Source organism: Caloenas nicobarica, chromosome Z, assembly GCF_036013445.1.
Source record: "Caloenas nicobarica isolate bCalNic1 chromosome Z, bCalNic1.hap1, whole genome shotgun sequence".
In the NCBI taxonomy this organism is placed as follows: domain Eukaryota; kingdom Metazoa; phylum Chordata; class Aves; order Columbiformes; family Columbidae; genus Caloenas; species Caloenas nicobarica.
In genome coordinates this window covers 33,076,988-33,092,472 of record NC_088284.1, presented here as the reverse complement: position 1 = coordinate 33,092,472, position 15,485 = coordinate 33,076,988, and the positions used below count along the sequence as shown (strand labels likewise).

General features: G+C 41.0%; 2 protein-coding genes across 3 annotated transcripts in view; one reads left to right on the top strand and one right to left on the bottom strand.

Moving 5' to 3' along the window:
* The window catches only part of SNX24 (sorting nexin 24), a 93,014-nt gene extending 89,602 nt beyond the window's left edge, over positions 1–3,412 (top strand). For both annotated transcript variants that reach the window (XM_065656998.1, XM_065656997.1), the window contains one exon: positions 2,435–3,412. In XM_065656998.1, coding sequence (XP_065513070.1) covers positions 2,435–2,505 — 71 coding nt within the window. In that variant the 3' untranslated portion in view covers positions 2,506–3,412. The remainder of the gene's footprint in view (positions 1–2,434) is intronic.
* A 1,653-nt stretch (positions 3,413–5,065) lies between these two features.
* PPIC (peptidylprolyl isomerase C) lies at positions 5,066–14,611 on the bottom strand. The gene is made up of 5 exons (XM_065656442.1): positions 14,444–14,611; positions 9,380–9,493; positions 8,796–8,889; positions 7,005–7,189; positions 5,066–5,586 (listed from the first exon to the last, which is right to left on the bottom strand). Exons 1-5 carry the CDS (start codon positions 14,609–14,611, stop codon positions 5,458–5,460), a joined length of 690 nt encoding a protein of 229 aa, XP_065512514.1. The 3' UTR covers positions 5,066–5,457.
* Between the last annotated feature and the right edge of the window lie 874 nt (positions 14,612–15,485).

Genomic DNA, 15,485 nt, shown 5'->3' with positions numbered 1-15,485 from the left:
ATCAAATTCATTTGCAGGGTATTCTTTAACTTAATGAATTAAACCACAAATCTGCGAGTGGTATTTTAAAAAGAAGAAAACCAAGCCGTAAGTCTAGAGGCTCTACTCGTTGACTCAAATCTAGATAGGAAGAAACAAAGTTTTTACAGAACTACTCTTTAATTCTTTGTATTTACTTTGCTGCACAGATAAAATACAGACGAGCTTTCTAAAATTTTCTCTCTTAGATCAGTTTGTACTTTGATAGACAATTCATTTGTAAAAAGCAGCCAAGGCTGTTCAAACTATGATCAAAAGTAAGTGTCCATTAGCAAATAACTATTCATTATTCATGGTATGTACTCTTTGAAGAAGGTGAACTGTGACAGCTGTTTGGATCAGAAGTGGAGTTAGTCTTTTCCTGATACAGGAATGCCTGTGTTAACATCTTCCCATAAAACGGGAAATTGTATATTTGTGGGTTTTTAATGAAATAAGTAGCTGTTTGTGGAACATAATACTGAAAGAATGATTTTTTTTTTCTCCCCTCATTGCACTGTCTGTATAAACTGGACTTTAAGTATTGTTGAGTTGCAAGACAACTTTCCAAAAATAAGATTTATCGTTACAAACCTCATTGGTTTTCAGACTTTTTAATGGTGTGTCTAACACAGTCTGAGAGCATGAGCACATAACTTTTTGTGTAAGGTGGCCACTTCTTTTTGAGGAGGTGGGTGGAGAATATTACATGCTATTTTGAAGAAAAATGAAGGAACAGTCTAAAATGCTGCAAATCAAAAATGACACCTCAAAATCTAAAAAATAGAATCTCAGATTTGCTGTGATTTGTTTGAAAATTGTTCCAACAATTCTTTAAGCCATGTAAGTATCAGATCTGCAAGACTGTGCTTTGGTGTATTTATACATTTAAATTAATATGCTTGAATTTTTTGAAGCAACAAAGCCTCACAGTAAATATGATGCTGAAATTTGTATCATTTTTTTAATCAATACTCATTTTCCTACATATACTGAATGTTACAGAAGAACCAGTAAAAACTTGTTTCTGGAACTGCAGCATTTAATTTACAAGGAAAGCATCAGATTGCCCTTACAAGTGTATTTTTAATAACATTAATGACAACAGCATTGGGTTATTCTACCAGGGTGATTTGGGACAGCTGAGCTTGCAGGACTTGGGGAGTCATTATTGGATTTGAAATATTAGCAAGTAATTTATAATGATGACTTAATATGAGAAGTTAGGAAGAATTATGCATATATTGTTTATGATGGAGGCTGTAATTCATTGAAACATCCTAAAATATCTCTGTTGGTAATATCTATAATACACTGGAATCACCTTATTAATACCTATGACATAGCACCTTTCAGCTAATAAGGATTTTTTTTTTTCTTACCAAGTCCAAATCTACTTTCACTCAGTCTTTTTACCTCCAAAATGATTTCAGCAAAAGAATTAGGGGCAAAACCTAATTCCCACCCACATTAGGCAATCTAATTCAGCAAGTATCTAATCATTTTTATAAAAATTGCGTCTCCCCTTTTTGAATATCCTGTAGGCTGGTAGGTGAAGGAAGTTAGGTGTGGAAAGTTCTGTATCAGAATAGTCTGTTTTCTAGGCAAACCCATTTCCTAGTGTAATAGCAATATTAAGATCGTAAGATGTGATCAGAAATTCTTAATACCTCGTGATTTAAGCAAACCCTTCATTAAAAAATACAGAAGTTGGTGCACTTGAAAAATATTTTCACTACAGTAATGTACATCCTGCTATTCCTCTGTGTGGATGTGTTACTGTGTTGTATCAGGTAATCTTTCATGCTAAACTTAACATGAAAATTAAGTGCCAGTTTCCTCTACATCTGGGGTAAGAACATAGTGTGTTTTTTTTCTTTCAGTTATTGTAGGTTGACTTTTTGTAACACGTTGACATTTTATGTTGATTAGACAGCCTGAAATTTTCCTGCCTCAAATAATCATCTCTGATTGTATAGGCATCCTCAAGTCTCCTCTGTCTAAACATTGCTGTAAACCACAATGGAAAAACAGCTTTGAAGTATTCCCAGTAGCAATCTTGGAATTCCTTCAAGTATATTGAGATTTTGTTAGAAATTGAATTGCCAGTGTAATCCATCTTCCTTGTGAGAAAAGATTCAGATAAAGAGCTGGAGCCTAGCAGCATTAAGTATTAGAACATCCCTTTAAATCAATAAGCTACAAATCTGGCAGCGCAGTCATGCAATGCCCAGTGCTACACTGAAGTGGCTTTAGTGCTGAAACAGCATTATAATAGCACATCCCCAACATGGATAAGCAGTTGAGTGATGCAGTAACCCAAATTATACAAGGCCTTACCTAGTTACGTTTCACAAAAACATTTATATTGTACTGTCATAGATAAGAAAGCAAGGTTTTTTTCTTTTTTTTCCAGATGACTTTCCAAACGTAGTTATAGAAGGCACTCTACATGGAATATTTTATCCCCATTTACTGCCCAGGTAGAAGTGATGTGTGGCTGGAAGAAGCTGAAGCAAGTATTTAAGTCATGTTCAATGGAATTAACAGGAATAAAATTCTGCGATGTGAAAATTATGCTCAGAAGCAAGAGGCACAACCTCAGTTTAAATTCAAGCATTATATCTTTTTAAATGAAATCAATGTCACTACAATTGCTGCTTTTAAAAAAAGAAGATACGGAAACAACTCCATTGAAGTTATTTATACCGTCTATATCTTGACATGCTCTAACTATTTAACACTAAAATCTGAAAGTCAGACACTGAATTACACTAACCCTTGAAAAGAATTGAAAGCTTTACTAATTATTTCTATAATTTCTAACATAAATTACACTAAACCATTTTGCACCAGGATTTTTCCCAGCACGTTACCCATTGCTGGCAGTGGATGGATTAAAAGTGCTGGCGCTGAAGAGAGTGAGAAATTGCCAAGAAAAAAAGGGGGCAAGAAGAAATTGAAAGCAACTTAAAACTATTTTGTTCATTTTTCTTAAATTATTTTTAATCTGTTCTTTAACATCAGGTTGGAAAAGAACCAGTGCAGGCGTATGGAGAATTTCTATTGGTAAACATACTTCCACATTATTATTAAATAACATAGCTTGCTCTCAGGAAATTTTTTAGATTTCAGTTGAAATTATTTTATCTGCCAGGAGATTTTACATGGCATTTATGCATCTCCATTCAGTTATGACATGTAATCTGTGTGTATGTTTACTCTTCAAGTCAACTTGCAGACTGTATTCCATATCTTAACATTTTATAAGTCACGGAGCAGTAAAATGATAAAACTAAAACTGATACATATATATATACTTATATATATATTTGTTCAGATTTAACTGGAAATTTGTATGTGTGCTACTGGACATTATGAAATACATTACTAGAACGTGAATGTACCGCTTCAGTGTATTTTTTGTACGTTTCTATTGAAAGACATTTCTTTGAGCTTGGGTCATCAGAGATGGGTTTCACAGATATGCTCACGTGAAGCATGAGAAAATACCAGGGTATCTGCTTGTTTAAAACTCTCAGCACCATGCTATCTGAACACGCTAGGCTTATAGAAGTGTATGTCTTGGGGAAAAAAAAAATCAGTGTAATTGAACAGCCAGTAAATCATAGGGCTCATCAGAGGAAGGGAGTGTTTCACAGTAGTAATGACAAAGGTAGACATAAACAGAAGCCTGATCCTGGAGATACATGGGTTGCCTCCGGCTGACCACTAAATCTGTTTTAAAGCTGCTGGGGGATGGTGAAAAGCTGGGACTTGTGTAGAAGGCTGGCCTGTGGCTGCAGCACTTGTTCAGGTAGCAGAATTCTCGACACTGTCTGCAGGATCAGCCTCTGGGAAAACTTTCAGCTACTAGCCAAAAGCTATTCAGCTGAGGGAGTCGGAAGCATTCTTGCTCTTACTTCCTAACACAGTGCTGCTTTTCAGAGAATTTTACTTTAAACAGCTAGTAGGAAGAAATATGAACGGGGTAAAATGGAGGTCTGATTGCCTAGTACTAGGCAAATTTAGAAGCCCTCAACATGTTCTCTAACCCTGTTTTAACAAGGACAGTAATCCTTCCACAGGTCTCTCAAAAGAAATTGTGTCAGTATTTACCCTCAAGAGAGGCCCCAGGACTCTGGCTGATGAACCAGCAGAAACACCTCTGTAACTGCTGGTGTCATTAATTACCTGAGGTACATCCCTGCCTACAGCATTTTCCTGTTTCCTTGCGAGGGAGGTGCCCGTAGGTACCTACAAGCTCTGTGCTGTAGCACTTGCTCTTCCCCTGCACCACTCCAAGTCTGGGAACCTGCGGTGGGCTCCAGGATGCCTTCAGGAAACAAGTCACTACAAAGGTGAGTGGTGTGCTGCCTGCTGTACAGGTGGAAAAATCCTTCATCATATCTTGGTATCTTCTGTATTCAGCTCTGAAACACCGGGAACTCGAGAAAAAAATCCACATCTCTTTCCTGTGGAGTACTATGTAACTCATTAAAGAACCTGACGAACACAGCTGTCTCTAAGTGCTACCTTATGCTGACCTTGTTCAAAAACTAGCAGTTAAGTTGTCAAGAGTTATTTAAGCAGCATTCCAAAAATAATGAACCTGGAGTTGCATCTCTGACAAAAGGCAAAACTGCAAGAAAGAGTATTTTAGCTTTATCATAAATAACATTAGAAAAGTGTTATAAAATTCACTGTACTGTAAAACAAGGACTCTGCTATTTTAATCAGTTTCTAACTGATGATCTTAATTTAACGATAGAGCTGCTCTTCCTCGATTACAGGATTGTATCTGAATACTGTGGATTTTTGAAAGACAGACTTCATCTGACACATTAAGATTAGAGAAATTTACCATCCCTCCTCTAACCTTACAACTTCATATCCTGGAAAGCACCACTCCCTGCATGTATTGCAGAATCAACTGCGATGAGAAAAAAGCCTTTTGGAGGGGAAATAAAACAAGCTCTTCATTAAGTATTTATTTCAAATCAAAGTTTATTTAGTTAAAACATTTCTGTATTTTACTTTTTTTTTCATTTTTAAAAATGCTGATATATGCTGTAACAGACAGAAGATAATATTTTCTGTTGAAAAGGTGGAAAACAAATATTGCAAAAATTTCCAAATAGAACAAAATGACTGTATTTCAAACCATGAAAAAACAGAAGTACTTTGGAAATTTTTCATGAAATACTTTTTCTGTGACATCTAGAATTCAGTGGGATATGTCTTGAATTTCAACGGGTGACAGGTCTATCAAGTTTTTATAGAAATGCTCTAGCTTTTATGTATCTGGCAAATCATACATATTGCCTAAATATAGCCTCATATGCTTTGAGGAGAAAACTCAATGGACAGTTGAGATCGGTCCAAAATAGGCCTTAAAGAAAAATGGTTAAGTTTTACTTTGCATTCTGACTGTTGGTCTCACCAGTCACCTACTTCAACTACAAATGGTTCTTTTACAGCTATTTTGCCACTGTTCACAATCACACAGTCTTGAAGGGGCCGGTCATGTTCATCTGTCTGCTGGAGTTCTATCGAATGCACCACAGACTGTTGGGAAAAAAAAAAAAAAAGAAGAGTTCAGCTTAGCCAAGGAAACTCCAGTGGCTCAAGTCTGGTACCGGGCAAACTAAAAGCTCCTGGCATTACTATTTATTAAAACAACTTCTGAATAAAGACCTTTACCCCACTGAGTTCCCACATGCTTTTTTTTTTTTCCACATTAGTAGTTGTGCCACTCTATAACCCAGACACAGTTGACAGAAGCACAAGGAAGACTGTTTGCCCTCCCATAAAAATTTAAAAAAACCCAAAACCAAAATCACACACAAAAAGGAGCAGCTGAAATTATCCTTTCAGCTGATTGACCTAGCACATGTAGGGTCTACCTTTAGTCTACAAGTAGAAAGTGAATCCAGAGATCATGAAGGATAAGAAAGAACTATTTTTCTAATAGTACAGCATAGCTGTGTTTCAAGAAATCTGATGACTTCTTTTACCTTTAGTGTAACATACACACACACAAATTTTAAGTGTGGCACCATGCCTTCCAGTCAGACGAGTACAGGTAAACTACTAGCCTCATGCAAGGCAAATAACTGAAGTAGCATTTTTAAAGGACAAAATTCAGTTAGGAATGTTGACTACCTGGCTTTCGATATTTCTCCATTAACCTAACTGAAATAAAGCTTAGTCTAAGTCTCTTCTCAAAACTTTTCAGTTACTACTGTAGCTCATGAGAATTCAATATCTAAGTGGGAGTGGGGGCAATTGTCCTGAGGAGGTTTTCAAACTCCACAAACAGCTGGTCAGTGCAGCAGTTCATGTTTCCCCCATTCCTTTCAAAACACAGAGTAGATTAAATAATTTAAAACGAAAACCAGACTACTAAAAGTATATTTAGCTGGAACTGCCATTTTTAAACTTAAATTCTATGTGGCCTTTGCAATGACATATATTTGATCAGTTTTGCAGCTGTGTACAGTCTGAGGGAATTAACTAAATATTTTTCTTTTTAAACAGATCTGAATATGTTTATATACTTTACGTTCATGTGCTTCTAAAAACCCTAACAGTGAAAATGTTATCCATAACTAGCACATGCTACAAAATTAGATTTTAGCTTGTAGAAATACAATTATTTCATGGCTAACAGCGTTACTGAAAGGCAGACCTGAACTTATTCCATTGGCAATCCGCAAAGGTGTCAGTGTTAAATTCAGTCATTAGTGGTCTGAAACAAGAGCTGTGCAAGCCACAGGCATGATTTAAGTTTCCATTTCTGCAGTCAGCATTTGCTATTCCAGTTCTAAATTGTCCAGCTTCAGGCTCTTCACAATTGCTTTCTACCATCTACCTATCAGATAAACACTCAATAATTTTGAACCACAATGGTGTAAGTTACACTAACATACGTAACAATTTGTCCAAATTTTCTTGTATTGCTCTTGTCACTACTTCCAGCTTACCATTCCATCAAGGACTTTGCCAAATACTACATGTTTTCCATCTAACCAGGAAGGCTTTGTCACACTGATGAAGAACTGGGATCCATTGGTGTCTGGGCCAGAATTAGCCATGCTAACCCATCCAATTCCATAGTGTTTGAGCTTGAAGTTCTCATCTGGAAACCTTTCTCCATAGATGCTTCTTCCTGTGACACAAAATAAGAAAGCAAACTTTTAACATCAAACAAACTGTTTTTGTTCAAAAATGAGAAAAACAAAGTATAAATTCAGGACCTGAAGACTCATGGCTTGAGGAAGCACAGCAACATCACTGCTCCACCATCAGTTATCCCATAACTAAAAGTATCTTGTGTGTAAAGAAAAAGATAAAGTAAAGCACCACATATAAGGAGAGAAAATTTAAAGCTGATGATGCTTTACCCTTTGAATTTAACGAGCAAGCTGAGTACCTTCAAATGTCCTGTTTACATACACCACTGAACAATGGTACACTTCACCCTGTTCAACAAATTTAAATTATATAATTATGGCCACTAATAACAAGGTTGCTGTGTTTTGTCACAATTTTAGTCTTTACTTTTACAAATTTTTCCTCCTGGTAAGAAACTGCTTTAGACATGTTTAGAAATATAGGAACACCACAAGGAAGTTAGCCTAAAAGGCTCGGTGGGGATTCGCACAAGCATTACATAAGGATTTTGATGTTTCTAAAATAGTTTAGAAAATAAAACATTTGAGTCATGTTTAAACCACCGTCACTTTGAAAAGAGGGGGTTGTCTGTTTCATTCTTTAATTATACAGCACCTAGCACAATGGAGACATTACTCCCAACACACTGCCAGATACTATCTCAATAAACAGTATTAGCAGGCAAACAAACACTGCCTACCTTTAATTCTAAAACTTGTGTCTTTGGTATTTTAGCCTTCCCCATTGTTCGCTGCAAGGAAAAGGAATGTGTTTTCCATTCTGTCCCGGCAGGGAAATCACTAACATTTTATGCAGATAGTTCAAAACGCAGCACGTGAAGAATGTGCATGTAAAGGAAGAGAAGAAATCAGAAGCCAGAATGCATGCAATGCAAGAGACACTGCACTGGGACTGCCCTCCTTAGTGGACTGAACTGGTCTTCTGGAGGCTCAGGAGGGAGAAGTTGTAACACACAGCCAGAACTCACACCACCAGCAAGTTTGTGGTTTTACATTTAGTAAGAGGAAAAAAGGGAGAGGGCATGACCCTGACTTTGTAATTTCTCTACCCATTTTGAAATTCCCTCCCATAGCACATTGCAGAGGGTTCCACCAAACTGGCTGAGCTCAGGGCAGAAAGGACAGCCAATGGCTTCCCTTTATGTGCTTTCACTGTTTCACCACAGATCAGTTTTCTGCTGGATGACTTGAACTGGTTCACGCACACATGCAACCACTGAGTGCCCCAGGAAAGGAGTGCTGTCGCAAAGTCAGAGCAGGGGAAGGGCGCAGACATCCATCTTTTGGAGGCAGTATGACGCAGGATCAGCAGAGCTGGTCATGTGGCTCCAGCCACCACACAAAGCCATGCTTCTTGACTGGGGACAGGTCACAGACAGAAAAGAGCTATCTGCAAAAACTGAGGACAAAGGAAGCGCTACACATACATACAATCAGGTAATCCAAATAACTGCAGCTGCTCTAAAACATTTTTTTTTGTTTATATGAGCTGAAATAATGAGGGAATATGCTGGTTTGCCCATATTTTCAGTAGATGTTTGGAGAAGAGAAAGGGAACCTGGAAGACACCAAGCATGTTACCTCCTGATCCATCTCCAGCTGTAAAGTCTCCTCCTTGAATCATGAAGTCTTTGATCACACGATGAAATTTACTTCCTTTGTATCCATATCCTCTCTAAGAAAATGAAATAACTCTGTAAATGAATATAACATCCAGTTCTTTACAGTCATATGAAAATACAAATGTAGTGAATGGCCAGATTTCACAGAATATACCACCACTAAAGGCAAATACTGGCAAGGAAAAGATTAAACTGAGATGCAGCTGAATGCATCCGGGCTGCTCTGCCACAAAGCAGGTATTATTCAGGTGATCAAAGCCATTGCCTTTATTTGACTGGCAACCAGCTACATTAACTCTACATGCTAGATTTGCCTGGCAGGGACAGATTGAGGTGGTGATATCCAACATCTCATAATTACATCTTGTGAACCAAGCCCCAAGGACGTGAGAAGACAGACACCAGTGCACAGCCTTGGTGATGGCGCTCTTGCACAGGCTCCACTGAAGCAAGATGGAGAGCCCACAACTGAAACAGCACTAAAAAAACATTTACTTCTCAGTCCAAACTTCAGTACACAACGGAAGAAAACCACAAACGTACTTCTCCAGTTGCCAGCACAATGAAGTTCTCCACCGTCTTTGGGACAACTTTTCCAAACAATCCAATTACAATTCTGCCAACATCTTTGTCTCCAATCTTCACATCAAAGAATACCTGAACATTTTTGTGAAGAGAACAAAAGTGACACAAACATGAGCAAAACAAAAAGGCCAAGTTTTTGAAAACATAAGGTAGTAAGAAACTGCTTCTGGCTGGTCTATATTAATATTAGGTTGTTGCAAAAGTAACTGCAGTTTTGGACTGTGAACTTTGAATCATTACAACTAGTCTCAAACACATCTTTATTAATCAAAATAGGAACCATTACAATCGACACATTTTTGCCAATGAGAAATAAGTTTGTTTATGCCTGTAAGGTAAAAACTCTGTGCTTCGGGATTCAGTGAACCCTTAGGAAGTACTTTCTGCATCCTGACAGTTGTGGAAGCGTTTTCCCTGAAAAAAAAGTTGTTGAGATGCTTGAAGAAGTGGTAGTCACTTGGCGAGAGGTCAGGTGAATATGGTGGATGAGGCAAAACTTTGTAGCCCAATTTGTTCAACTTTTGAAGTGTTGGTTGTGCAATGTGCAGTCGGACGTTGTCAGGGAGAAGAACTGGGCCCTTTCTGATGATCGATGCTGGCTGCAGCCATTGCAGTTTTTGGTGCATCTCCTCAATTTGCTGAGCATACTTCTCACATGGAATGGTTTCACCAGGATTCAGAAAGCTCTAGTGGACCACCAAGCAGTGACTGTGACCTTTTCTTGGTGCAAGTTTGGCTTGGGGAAGTGCTTTGGAGATTCCTCTTGATCCAACCATTGAGCTGGTCGTTGCTGGTTGTCATATAAAATCCACTTTTTGACACACATCACAATCCGATTGAGAAATGATTTGTTATTGTCGTGTAGAATAAGACAACACTTCAAAACTACGATTTTTCTTATTTTCAGTCAGTTCATGAGGCACTCACTTATCGAGCTTTTCCACCTTTCCAATTTGCTTCAAATGCCGAACAACCATAGAATGGTTAATGTTGAGCTCTTCAGCAACTTCTCGTGCAGTTGTAAGAGGATCAGCTTCCATGATTGCTCTCAACTGGTCGTTGCCAACTTCCAATGGCCCATCACTATGTTCCTCATCTTCAAGGTTCTCGTCTCCTTTGCAAAACTTCTTGAACCACCACTGCACTGTAGGTTTGTGAGCAGTTCCCGGGCCAAATACATTGATGTTGTGAGTTCTCTCCGCTGCGTTACAACCCATTTTGAACTCGAAGAAGAAAATGGCTCACATTTGCTTTTTGTCTAACATCATTTCCATAGTCTAAAATACATATAAAATAAACAGCAAGTGATAAGTCAGTAGCAAAAAAAACAAGAAGTGAGAAAAGCGCATTATAATTATGTATAACATAACCATACTTATTTAAGATTATATTCCAATATCAAACAGCAAATTTCAATAATGCAAAAACTGCAATTCCTTTTGCACCAACCTACAGTATCCTTCAATTCCTGAGGGTGCTGTTTAAGAAAAATCCTTTCAGAGCTACCAAAATGCAGAAAACTGTTGGAAAACCAGTGACTATACATCCTGATTCTTATTGCTTTTATGGGCTTAGTGTGCCTGCTGTATCACAAGTCTGAAGGTAGTGTTCAGGAAGATTGTTCCCAGACGTGTGTATAGAAAAGCTGTATAGAAAAGATGAAATACCTAAGTTAGGAAGAGCAATGATTCTGTTCCAGTGTAGTGAACAATAATAAGGAACTATAGTACCGACACTGTCCACAAACAATAGTTTGCTATCCATTCATAATCTTCGCTGTTCTAGGCATTAGTGTGTACGTGATTGAGCAGGGGTGAAAGTCTAGATTTCATTAAATTGACAAACAGTGGGGAGAAAATCCTACAGCTCAAGAAAGGAGTGACTTTCCAAAATATAAATTCAAACATTATAGAGAAATAACCAGGCTGCATTATTCAGCTGATTGCCTAGAAGTGTCAATGTAGATGCTGCTAAAAAACAACTTCAAAAAGGCAAATGATTTTTAAAGCATTTTAATATAGTTCAGAATATCTTAATGCATATTTGAACATTCAAAAATGTTCCAACAATTACTGAAAATAGGAACAGCTGTCAGGAAATGAGGCATTTTGAAGTTCTGAAAAAGTTACATAAGGACTGTTACAACTTCTAGGAAACAGCAATGTGCATTCCTATGATGTGGTATTTGCTGTTCCTTGTGGCACTCAACCAACTATTACTCGTCTGCAACGCTAGGAAATTAGTTCAATAATTATAATAAATGACCACAGTCTCTCAAATGTGAATGCCTCTTTCACGCTCTCCCACTAAACATTTCTACCGTTTCTTGATCTTCCATGTGGTTTTGACTGCTGAACTTTTGGCTAATGCTATAAAAGCTCTGTAAAGAAAATAAAATTCCTTTTGATACACCTCATTCATTTCCTTGGCACTAAATAACATGCTTCTTAGATGTGTGGCTCCCAAAGTACTAACAGCACACTTTCACTAACTCCTTAACATTTTAATAAACACACTTCTCTGAATTTTGCTGCCAGGTTTACCTAGGTAAGGGGTACTGCCTGCCTACGTTTTCTAAACGCAGCTTATTTTCCCTGGAAATATTGTCCTAGTAGAAGGGCTACCTAAAATATATAAGCATATATAAGAAACACAGCTGAGGCTACCAAGCAATAACCCCAGATAGCAGTAACATCAAACACTTCCACAGAGCACATGGAAACAAGTCCATCATATATGGTAAACCTAACTTGAGAAGAAGGCTTCATGCGTGGCAGAGCTACTCACCTAACCAGCATGCCCAATCCTTCCAAAAAAAGTGTTGCTTCAGCGTATTCTGCATTTGTGAACAAACAGTAAGTTCCTCGCACATACCCGTGCTATACGCTTGGTGATTTTTGGAAAGCTCTGCACTTCCTAATTATATACCACATAATGCGTCTGTGCATTTCTGGCCAGGAAATCAAATATGGAAATATTTGGTAGCCCTAGATGCCATTTTTGCATAGAGAAGCCATGTTCTCTTAAGCATATTTCCTCAGCTTCTCTGGAAAGTCAGTAAGCATGTAGACATTAGCGAGGTGGCCAACACAGCAGTCTCAAATCTCAAAGAACATCTGGCCAGATTCTTCACCAAAACTCTTAAAGAAAACAATTGTAAATTTTCAGTCTTATTAAAATTTATAAGAATATTAGGCTTACTTATAATTTGCAGTAAGTAATTCAAAACTGAAACAAAAAAGTGTCTAGCAGTAAGAATGGCTGGTTCTCATTAACATTCATATATCATTTACACAAGATGGTTTATATCAAAATGAAAAAATGGCCAACAGTATTCAGTTCTTCAGGGAAAAAAAAAAAAAAGCTGACCGTGAAAAAAAGACCTCATGATCCTTAGAGACCGGCTAATACAATGATACATGAATTCCTGATAAATGCAAAATACTGCATGTGGAAGAGGACTGCACAGTCACAAGATGTCCTAAATCAGAAAAGACACTCAGAAAAGAGTGTCTCAGACACTCAGATGTCCACTCAGAAAAGACAGCTGGAGTCACCCTGAGCAGTTTCATGAAAAGTTTGCCTCTAGGCTCGTGAAGGTCAGAGAAGGAAAGTGAATGCTAGAAATAATTAGAAATGGAAAAGGACAAGAGATGGGCATAATTATGCCATGGTATACATCTGTACTGTGTGTTCATACCTTGAATGTTGCATATAATTCTGGCTTCTCTATTGCAGAACAATAAAGCCAGCTTAAGGAAGGTAGAGAAAAGGGCAGCATAGATGCTCAAAGACCTTGAATGCCTTTTATATGGAAACTATGCAAGCTGGAAGTGAGAAAACCAGTGTGATTTGGTGAGCTCTGTACAGTTATGAGTGGCTTGGACAAGGAAAATTAGCAGCTGCAATTTTCCATGTCCCTGAACCTAAGAATCAGAAAAGGCCACAAAATGAAATCCTAGGCAGATGGTCTGAAGAAGCAAAGTACTTCATGCATAATTAAATTGGAACATATTGCCAGAAGATGATTTGGAGGTGAGAGCGTATGAGATTTACACACACACCCCCCCCACCCCCAAAAAAAAAAAAAAAAAAAAAATCAAACCTAATGGTCTGTAACAGTGAAACTGTAGACAGTTGTAGGCATTGGTGGCAATGAAGTTCAGAGATAAAGGCACGGCCTTAGGAAGCTGAGGCCGTGCCAGGAGGCAGCTCTGCCCCTGCCCTTCCCTGCCACGATTTCATGAGCGCAGGCGTTTTTCACCAGGAACAAGGCACTCGCTCATGAGTGTCGCTGGAGAGATACTTGGGGGCAGAAGCATCCAGTCCCTACTTCATCCAAAGCCGGACTAGGCATGCCGCCTTCTGCACCAGCAAAAACTTTTCGGAAAGAGATGCCGGCATGTTGCGATAACCAAGCGCGTCCCCAACAAATACAGCACAACTAAGGCCCAGAGTGGTTAGAAGCCCGCTGCTCGGTGCGCTGCGGACACCAGCACACAGCCCCCAGCTGCCCGCGGCGACGGCCGAGACCGCGGACGTGGGGATTAACTGCAAACTCTGACGCTACCATTTCTGCGAGGCACGGGCAACACCAGCGAACCGAAGGTTCGAGGCGCGCCAGCGCCTACAGAGAACAGCCGTACCTAAAGGGGTTAAAAAAAAAAAAAAAAAAGGCGCCCAACCCAAAACACTTATAAAACGGGAGAGTTACGGCATTTGTCCAAGTTCTCCCCAAAGCCGATGGCTGCGGGGGCCTCCCTTCCGCCCGGAACCCGGCCCGGGAAGGAGCGAGCCGGCGAGGGACCAGCTTTTCAGTACAAACCAGGGCAAAAGGCGGCCAGGCGGTCCCCACCCTGTGAGCAAGGGCGGAACCCGCCGCGGAGCTGGCAGCGAGCGCACCCCGGCGGGGCCCGCCGACCAGGCGCCGCGGCCCCTTCACGACCGACCGATCCCGACTCGCCTCAGGCCGGCGGCCCGGGAGGCTTCCCGGTGGGCGAAGCCGCCGCGGCCACGAGTCACCTTGGCTGTCACGCTGGGTCCCCTCTTCTTGAAGCCCTCAGCCGCCGGGGCCAGGAAGCAGAGGCAAGCGACAGCGCCGAGCAACGCCGCCGGCCCCCCGCGGGCCATGGCGCTGAGGCGAGCGCTGCGGCGCCTGCGCCCGCCGCCGGGCGGCCCGTCCTGCGCCATGCGGCGGGGGGGCCGGCGGGGGCGCGGCGGGGCCGTCACCGTGGGGCGGTCACCCCGCCGGGCTGAGGCCGGCCCTGGCCCCGCTTAGCTTTGCGGGGGGTGAGGGGCGCGGAGGGGGTGAGGAGCGCGGCCGCCGGGGACCCCGCCTGGGCTGAGGTGGGCGCTGGGGGGGGGGTGGCGGCCGCCTGCCTTTGGACCCCCGGCTGCCTTCACAGAATGGTTTTGGTTGGGAGAGACCCTCGAGATCATGGAGTCCAGCCGTTAACCCCAGCACTGTCACTAAACCGTGTCCCTAAGAACCTCATCTATACATCTTTTAAACCCCTCCGGGGATGCTGACTCAGCCACTTCCCTGGGCGGCACGGTCCAGCGCACGATAACCTTTTCCATCATGAAATTTTTCCGAATATCGAATCTAAACCTCCCCTGGCGCAACTCGACGCCTTTTCCTCTTGTCCTATCACTTGCTACTTGGGAGAAGAGACCAACCCCCTCCATGCTACAACCTCCTTTCAGGCCGTTGCAAACAGCAATAAGGTCTCCCCTGAGCCTCCCCTGAGCCTCCTGTTCTCCAGGCTGAACAGCCCCAGCTCCCTCAACCGCTCCTTGTGCCCTAGTTAAGTACTTAAATTCACAAAAGGTTTACATGCGAATTCAAGTCTCAGTTACGCTAGGCCCCTGAGCAGGTTTTCCTGCTTCTTGCCTAGCGGGGTGCTGCCAGGGGGAGCCCCGCATGGCGGGCTGTGTCACAAATGCCGGGGTGATCGCGGTGCTCGTTCCCCGCGGCGGTGGGAGGCCGTGTGGCCTCCTCGGGGGCTCGGCCTCGCCAAAGAGCAGCTGGACGTACCTGCGAGGGGCTGAGCAGCCCGGCTCT

Bases quoted from the DNA above. Each gene is read 5' to 3' on its own strand.
- PPIC (XM_065656442.1), bottom strand. From the start codon at position 14,611: ATGGCGCAGGACGGGCCGCCCGGCGGCGGGCGCAGGCGCCGCAGCGCT. The intron at 8,890-9,379 runs GTACGTTTGTGG...TCATTTTCTTAG, and splicing joins TTGTGCTGGCAACTGGAGAA to AGAGGATATGGATACAAAGG. The intron at 7,190-8,795 runs GTAACATGCTTG...TTTGTGTCACAG, and splicing joins AGCTGGAGATGGATCAGGAG to GAAGAAGCATCTATGGAGAA.